The 9,600-nt window shown below is 31.9% G+C and overlaps 1 protein-coding gene across 1 annotated transcript in view; it reads right to left on the reverse strand.

Moving 5' to 3' along the window:
• The window catches only part of LOC108746593 (cilia- and flagella-associated protein 58-like), a 78,201-nt gene extending 76,724 nt beyond the window's left edge, over positions 1–1,477 (reverse strand). Inside the window, exon 1 of the mRNA XM_018483455.1 lies at positions 1,271–1,477. Within this exon, the coding sequence (XP_018338957.1) occupies positions 1,271–1,423 (153 nt within the window). The 5' untranslated portion in view covers positions 1,424–1,477. The remainder of the gene's footprint in view (positions 1–1,270) is intronic.
• Positions 1,478–9,600: the final 8,123 nt, after the last annotated feature.

Below are 9,600 nucleotides of genomic sequence, written 5' to 3' on the forward strand. Positions count from 1 at the left end.
ATGTGCATCAAACGCCAAACCGTATCGCATTTCAGGAGGTTAAATGTTACTGTTTTAAAACCCCAAAAGGGCGGGAAGATATATAAAATTTAAATTGTTATTTCGGTTGTATCAAATCTAAAGCTCAGAACTTTTTTGTACACCTAATAAAATTTCACGGAGAATATGTTACTGGCGGTATGCGAGTTCTTTAGACACTTTTATATATAACACTATTAAAAAATCACTAACATTTGCAATTTCCACACAATATCATTATTTAAATATACTAAGTTTTTTGCAATTAAGATAGAACATAGGTCACAATAACATCAAAATGACATTAAACTGAATCATGATTAATCAAAAAATAACTTTTAGTAATCCTTTTTGGAGTTATTTTAATGTTACTTTTATATCATAATAATTTTTATATTCTATTGTATTTAGAATGTTTTTTTAAATTTATTGCATACAATAGATTTTAGAAATATTTCTGTTGAAACATTTTACGTGATATATTGCAGAATTATTTCAGAATTGTTACACATGAAATGTGAAGTGTTAAAATCTTTCTGAAAACTTTTCGTAACAATCGGTGCTACATGGGAATAAAATTTTATTAGAGCCATTTAATTTGAAATCATACTTATTAGTTCTATTTCTGTTTGTCATTATGAGATGAAAAGGGATGGTAACTTATACAATAACACTCTGTACATTAATGACATATAGTATAGATTTCTAAGTATATACGTATATAAATATACTTACCGGATTTTAGACAATTTTAGTTTAAAATACACAAATGATAGCAGTAAATATTTTTATATTTATTGAAACAGTTCTCTATAGATACTTTAATTCATCTATCAAAGAATAAATTATAAACAAGTTGTGTTCTCTGACTAAAGTTATCTGCATTTCCGAAACAAAATCTGTAAGATTTTATTGTCTGTTGAGCATTATTGTAGGTAGTAAACATTTTTAGAATTTAAGCCAACTTTAACCCATTTTATAGCAACATATAATGGTAATGAGTTATTTTTTTAGAAAAAAAATGGTAACTATAATGGATTATTTTTCTAGTAACTTTACTAATCTTGTATTACTCGATATCTTAATACTTTTTAATAAATTTTACTGCTATACTATTTAAAATACATTTCTTGTTTGCTAAAATGTTTACTTATATGAAGTATAAAAATTATTAGTTTGTTATAAAATTATAAGTTTGATATATATTTTTCGTCTTATATTATGCAGCTACTTTAAAAAAAAAAAAACTTACCTCGAGTTTTCGCCATCTGTGTATATTTAATGGAGTTTGAATTTCCTCTTCAAGTGCAGTAACTTTAAGCATTTCTTTTGTTAGGTTACGATTTAAATGAAAAACTTCTTGGCGCAAATCGCTAACGTTGAAGATATCTTTTGTTAGTAACATTTTCTCGGTTCTAAGTTTATTCACTTCGAACTTGAGTAACCGAATATCTTCTAATCTTTGATTATATTGTTTCTCGCCACACTGTAATGTTCTATTCAAGACCTATGGCATATAAACATTCATATATATACATTTCAGACAAAAATGCTATCTACTTTAGATGTGGTAAATAATATTGCAGTTTATATGTTTTAAGTCCAGCAAATCGAACCAACATATTTTATAGAAACTGATAATTAAATCAAATATGTACTAGTACATATTTGAATATTACTAACAATAAGCATCATATTTCGTACAAAAACGGCATTCTCTCCATATATGTAACATTCTATTCAAGATCTATGACATAAGTATATATGTAGGTATATGTGTTTCAGAAAAAAATGCTATCTAATTTGTATGTAGAAAATTAAAAAAAAATGTCACTAGATAAAAACTTTTTAAGAAACGTTTGAAATTGCCTATCTTCGTACTATTATGCCCGTTGAACTCGAACATAGAACTTAAAATTCCAAATATAAGGAATTGTAAGAATACAATTTTTTTGCACAAAAACCTCGTTTTGTAGTAAACATTTTATAATGAATAAATAGTGACTGTAAAAAAAAGAAGTTTTGATAATTATTTACTACAGAGGACTTAGCTCCAATGTCCTTGACCTTGACATATGTCGTCAAAGCCATAAATCCCGAATAACTTTGCTTTAACAACTAAATAGCAGTGTCTTGTAGTTTTTGAGATACTTAGGGTTAAAGTATAACTTTAGTATTATGTGGCAGACGCCCCTAAGCAGACAGGGGATGGACCTCGCTTCACGTAGAAAGGCGTGCGTTTCTAGGTAGGGAGGAGGAAGCTGGATCTCGTTTCGTGTGGAAAGTCGTGCTCTTTTAGACAGGGGAAGAGAAGGATAAACCTCGTTTCGCATAGAAACGGATACCTCTCCCTAAGCAGGGGGAAGGTTAGTGAGTTTGGATCTCGCTTCGTCAGACTTCGCGTGGAAAGCCGAATATCCCTAGACAGCCGGGGGAGATGGTTTGGACTTCGCGTGGAAAGATCTACGCTCCGTGGCAGAGAAGAAGATGGGGTGGACTTTGCTTCGCATAGAAAGCCGTATAGACGTTGATACTAAAATTGTACTCTAAATATCTCAAAAACTATAATATGGCCACACTACATCTAATCGTAAGCTCCTTACGATAATCGTAACGCCCGTCGTAACCGCAATCGTAAGCTCGTCGCAAGAGTTGACTTCAACTTTCTCTTACGATTACGATGCTTATCTGGCATTACAATAGCCAAAGATAATCTTCTCACAGTGCGAAGGTAAGATTATTTGCAATATCTTGTGCAATAATTGTGCTATCTCCTTCTGTAATTTTACTTTTAAATGCATAGAAAAATTATAATGGAAAATTCTAGTTCTGATAAAGACTGTAATATCAATGATAACAAAGAGAATGTGAATTCTCTCTATGATTTAATTGAACTAGTTCAGCTCGTGCAAGATAATCCACTTTTATGGAATCAAACTTATCCTGATTTTAAATTTCGGGACAGAAAGGAACTTAAATAGACTTTATTAGATAAAAGTCTAACAAACAATTTGAGTGGTAAGTTTGATATAGATGTATTATAATTTGATATGTACGCAGTATAACATAATCTATTTATTGCTCAATCCGTTTATTGTATTTATACAATAATATTGAAGGTTTTATCAGGGGATGAAACCAAAAGAAAATTAAACAATCTTCGAACAATATTTAGCAAACTACACAAAAAAGTCTACGATAGTGAGCCTAAGTCAGGAGCAGATGGAAATTACAAACTTTTCAAGCCTCTTTATGAACATATGCAATTTTTAGAAGATATTATTTGACTAAGAAGGTAAAAATGGTTTTGTATAATTTGCATGTTTTATGCAATATATTTTTATCATTTATTATCGTTTTAAAAGCAAAGTAATGTGAGAATCCAAAAGATTATGCAGCTCACAAAGAATTATACTAAACAATGTAAGATTATGCCAAAGACTATCCAACCAATTTTCAATTCGGCTTCCTCAACACACAGTACAACCGTTCATGGATAATGTCTGTGAAGATGAAAATAATATTAACACCTCACAATGTTTGCCGTCTGAAACACCAATAGTTATTGTGGAAAACATTTTTCCTGAACCCTGTAATTTAGAATTTCAATTCTCAGATAATTTTGATTCCTGCATAGGTTAGTATAACATTTTCTAATGCCGATTTTCATCAATGTAAATTAACATTAATCTCAGTTCAACTTTTTATCTTTTTCTAGTTCTAAGAATTAAAAAAAGATAAAAAGTAAGTTAAACCGAGATTAAAGTTAATCTATATTGGTAGAAGCAGGCATAGGGTACTTTTTGTGTAACTGAAGAATTTTTAGTTTGTGATATAAGATATGTTTCCTGATACAATATTTATCTTTTTTTTTTAAGTTGTTTCAGAAACAACAGACACCGAATTTGATAATGTTGTAGTTACTTCGCCACCTGATAAATCACATAAAAAAAAGAACAATGATGCTTTAATTAAAAATATAGAAGTAATTTTAAAGTTCTTGAAGTCCAATTCAAATTGTAGTACAAAAGCATCCGTTGATCAATTACAGTCATCATCCTCTGATCTTGTATTGAGCCTAACAGTGGAAGCCCTACTTGCATTTGTAAAGGCAAACAAAGTGAAAGAGAAAAATCTTATGAATTGTTTTCAAGAAATTTTAAATCTTTTCCAGAAATATACCGAGAAATAAAACAGATATAGATATAACATGGATATAATATACATTACAGATATAGAGAGTAGGTTTTTGATATAATTTTATTATATATATATATATATATATATATATATATATTTGATATAGATAAATGTTTCTTTGTGATAAATTAAATGTATTTGTTCATATATTTGTGCATATTTGACAAAACGTTTTTTGTGTTAAAGTAAATAGTTACGTATATTTGACAAAATGTTTTTTTGTGTTAAAGTAAATATATTTTTTTATAAATGTTTGACAAAATCCTTTATATTAAAATAAATTTATCTTTTTATAAATGTATATCTAAATAGCAAAATGTATAAAAATAAATGTATTTTTTTTTTAATTATTAATATTTTTTATTGTCCCTTACTTAAAAATTATGTACAAAGATGTATACTGTCGGTTCCGAAAACGTATGTATATATTGCCAAGATGTTTGACTCTCTCCTATCTCTGAAACAAAATAATTACGAAGGATAGTCCTTTGTGTATCAGCAGTATGATTATAATTATTGTTTCCTAAGTGTTCAATGTTTGTAAATGATTGACTTTGTAATGAGAATTGTTTTCAGACCCTATCCAGAATTTTGGCTTCTTTTATTTCTCCAACATAGTTAGGAAGGCAATAAGCGTCTTCTGTGCAATTTTATTTTTTTTGCTTGATATAAATTATGCAAGCAAGCTATGGCCATAATCATAAAATCCATATTGTTAGGATCAGCACAGATTGTACTCAATAAAATCCGCCATTTTGTAACTACCGAAGGTATCTTCGATAGTGTTTCTGGCTTGAGAAAGTCTGTAGTTAAATATGCACTCTGTCTTGAGCTGTGTTCTGCTATATGTTTTCATGAGATTCGGCAGTGGTGGAAATACAAAATTACTTTTTATTTTTGTACCAGGAAGTTCCTTAAGTGGAGACAAATTAAGATTCTGATTTTTCAGAGCCGATTTCAAGTCAGAGTTTGTCCAAACTCCACTATCGCTAATAGAACCTTCGTACAAAACACAACATATTTATAAATTATATTAATACATTAAGTGAAGCAACATTCTGTTTTAATAATGTTTACATACCATATTAACTAATATCTATCCACGTAAAACAATATTGTGCATCACACACTGCTAAAAGGACTATGCTGAAGTATTTCTTAGTTGAAATATTTAAATCCTGAATTAGCGAGAGCTTTGATATGTATGTGTTTCCCATCAATAGCTTCAAAACAATTGGGAAACTGCTATATTTCAAAGAAGTCTTTAGCCCATTTTAGCTCATTCTTTGTTTGTTGGTGGAGATAAATATTTAGGTTGCAATACCTTCACAATGGCACGACATGTATTATTTATAACTTTGTGAACTGTAGATCTTCGAATGCGAAACTTTCAATGCTTGAATACTCTCTGCTATCACCACGTGCTAGATAACTAATAATGTATGTAATTATTAAATAAAGAGAATACAGAATTTGGAGATAAAGAAAAGTACGTATTCAAAACAAAATGCGATAGGATTAATGCTAGTTTTAATTTAGAATCTAAAGGTATTCGTCTACCTCGGAGGATTCTTTTTAATAATAAGGGACGCATCATATTCAACAAACAATCAAAATTACGTGGAGACATTCTCGTATAAACATAGAACTCTTCGTAATCAGTATTTTTTAATTCACGAAATAAGGTTAGATAAAACCCACTAGTACGACTAGAACGGTTAACAGGCCAAACCCACCATCTGCGGTATTGTTTTTGTCGAAACTCGATCATTAAACATAATTGTATTATTAATATTGCAGCACACGTAATAATTAATACATTATTCTCCATGATACGATACATATAATCGCTATTAAGACATTACGGTCAATGTAGACAGACATTATTACGATAGCTTTTTTCCTATGATCGCTTACGATCGCTTACGATCGTAGCGTTACGATAGATGTAACTGGGCCTTAAGAGATCGCCACCTTATTAGGCAAAGTTACAACATATGTCAAGATCATCGGGGCATATACATAATTACCAAAGTCTTTATTAACAAAAGAAGTTTTTTTTTTGTAAAAAAGGAAGGGAAAAAAGTAATAGAAAGAGATGTTGCTTAATAAATATTTCGCGCCATGCAGCGCCACGAAACAATCTACCCGTTTGCTAGACTATTTCCTCTAATCCCTAGCACATGCTTTTGATATGTTATTCTGCAATCTGGTAGTTCGGTGAATTATTGAGCAAAGTTCTGGCGTCTGTTCCTTTTGTTCGTTTTTTGTCTCGCTCAACAAAACTTTCAAATAAAGCGTTCAATAGGTGGGAGAAGCTTGTTCTATGTTTTGTAAATACTGGCATTTTCTGTTATTCTTAAACTAAAATCTGATCAATAAATTCCGTCATTATGATTAACAAATTTATCAATTGCAACATTCTTTTATTAAAAAAATTATGTTTATTCTACATTCCAGTATCACAGGATGTTGCAAATGTTGCTACAATATTATTTAAAAAATTAGTCTACAATTCCTACTAGCTTCTACTAGCGGCATAAGCTTACAGTCACTAATTGCAGTTATCGTACTTCAAATATCCAGTCTTCAATCTGATGGAGCTGGTAATGTCTCGGCGCTAAGCTACGTACAGCGACACTATCGTGACTACTTTACGCAAGGCGGCGAGTTGTACTAGATTATCGGATTTTAATAAGAGGCTGAACCGATCAAGTTCTAAATGCGCTCAATCGATTGCAATCGCTCGGGATATATAACAAAAGTGATTTTATTTTTTTTTCTATGTGCTCTACGAGCGGAGATATTGCAACGCAAAATACGAATCTGAAACTTTTATTTAAAAACCGTCATCGTCGTCGTCGCCGCCGCTACGGAGTGGGGGTAATGTCCTTTTGGAATTTTTGACGCAAGAGACAAATGTGGCGCTAGCAATGCATAGTCGCATGGGCGCTGCGATGGTTCTGCACATTTTACACATTCTACACTCTGCAGAGATTATAAGTTGAAATTATTGTTTTTTAGGGTTACGCAATCGCGGAAAAGTTGAATAAGTGCGATTGTGGCTAAAACTATTGTATACAATACTGGGTTTCGGTTATTTCAAATATTGAAAATACTTGTAGTCAATGTATTTTCACGTAATTAAATGTCTATCCAAATAATATCGAAATTGAGAAACTGTGATCACATTTGTACGGCACTCTTAATCGGATTTAATAACAATGATGAAAATACATCCGATGCACATGAAAATATAATCGACGCGTTTTCACATAAAAATAAATAAAAGTTTGACAAAGAAAATGTCGCTCTGCCTCATAAACCGTGATTAGTCATTAAAGTCGATGACTATTTAGGTTAAGAAATTGATCACAGCGACGAAATATTGAGATGCAAGTATATACTGCAGACACTGCAGTAAAATTTTTATTTCCCTGCTTTAGGGCCGGTATTTATAATCAGATATTATATTTAAGACGTCTTAAGTACGGTCTTAAGAAGTCACGAACCAATCAGAGGGCTGCATTAGCGTCTTAAGAAATGTCTTAAGATGGTCTTGAAATAAAACTCGACTATGAATACCGGCATAGATTTACCAGAATAGCGGTTCGTATTGATTCCACATCCGCAAGTTCCGCTTAATGGGACATAGGAAAATCGATTCCTGCGAATTGGAAATCAGATATACATACAGGAACATTGCCATTGTGTTTTGTGTATTCATTTTAATTTTGATTTGCATTTTCGTCTTTCTGTATACTATTATATATATATACGATATTCATGTTCTGATCATATTGACGTCCGTATTTATCTGAAGACTTAATTAATTACCATTAAGATTATGTTCAGATTCTCATCTGAGTGCAATCCAGGTATCACTCTATTCTTGTTATTTATCGAATGTTGAACAAGGATGATATAGCATCCGGAAAACACCAGATGGGAATCCGAGCACACCTCAGCATGTTGATTAAGGCTCTGTGTACAATAGAAGGAATAAGAAATTAGGAATCAAGAATAAATGATTTCAATCTATCAGAAACCATGTATTCTAATGTAATCCGATTTCTAATAGGTTGAAATTGTTTATTCTTTATTCCTACTTTTTTATTCCTTCTATTGTAGGCAGGTCCTAATTATACGTTTGTAGGAGATAGTTTTCTCCGATTAAACTAACTTAATAAAGTTTGTTTTTATGAATATATGTTGTACATATACAGTTGGTCACAAAAAGGTTGCAACATTTTTTCTTCGATGGGTTTCGGAACGCAGCTTGCTCTCTGAGTGATTGGTTTTTACTCAAGGATCCATAAATAAGAGCCAATCGCTCGGTGAGCAAGCTGTATTTCGAAACCCATAAAAAAAATTTTGCAATCTTTCTATGACTTGCTACACGCAAGCATCGGCGGAATCTGCAAAAGAAATAAGGCTGCAGCATAGACTTTTGCATGACGCATAACGCATAATGCATAAGCGAATCAATTAATCAGAATCTTTCTTTTCTTCCCATTTCATGAAAAAGAAGAATTTCGATTGGTTGATTCCCTTATGCACTGTGCATTATGCGTTATGCAAGAGTTTGTGCTGCGGTCAATAAATTTACGCAACAAAAAACGGCGGAATCGGCAGAATGGAGTCACGGCCAATCACAAATGTTCTGCAGTTCCGCATCCCATAAAAGCGCACCCTGAGGATGCGGTCCATGATGTGAAATTAGCGGACCGCTTGTGATTGATCGTGGCTTCATTCAGCCGATTCCGTTCTGCTAAAATGTGTTTTTCTATGTCCCATGGAACGCAACTTCTGGAATGCGCAATTAACGCTGACCAATCACAAAAGCTTTCTTGTAGATCACTTTCATTAAATCCGATATAGCGTTTGTCATTAGCTTGTATTAGGTGCATCCAGAAGCACGATTGCTCACTGAGCGCTCAGTGAGCTCTTGCATTTGATTAGCACATTCCATTAGATATAAAAATGTAGGCCAAACAGGTAAAAGAGCTCATTGGACTCTCAGTGAGCGGTCGTGCTTCTAGATGTACCCATTGATTGCACATCTGCAAGTTCCGCTCCATGGGACATAGGAAATTAAACTTCTGCGGATCGGAAATCACACACACAGTGATATTGTCTTCATTTTGCCCTGTGTACCCATTTTGATTTTGATTCACATTTTCGCCTTTTTGTATATTAGGTTAAGTAAAAAGTCATCGCGTTTTTTTAAAAGACATCTATCAGTAAAAACCGCAATTACTTTCTTACCAACAATATAAATATATCTTGATAGAGTAAAGTTTCAGCTTTAAAAATCTCTTTTTTAAATTATACGATACAATTTTTAATGAGCAATTAAAGTCAAAATAATTCTTTTATTTA

The sequence above is a fragment of the Trachymyrmex septentrionalis genome, unplaced genomic scaffold (genome assembly GCF_001594115.1).
Source record: "Trachymyrmex septentrionalis isolate Tsep2-gDNA-1 unplaced genomic scaffold, Tsep1.0 scaffold18, whole genome shotgun sequence".
In the NCBI taxonomy this organism is placed as follows: Eukaryota; Metazoa; Arthropoda; class Insecta; order Hymenoptera; family Formicidae; genus Trachymyrmex; species Trachymyrmex septentrionalis.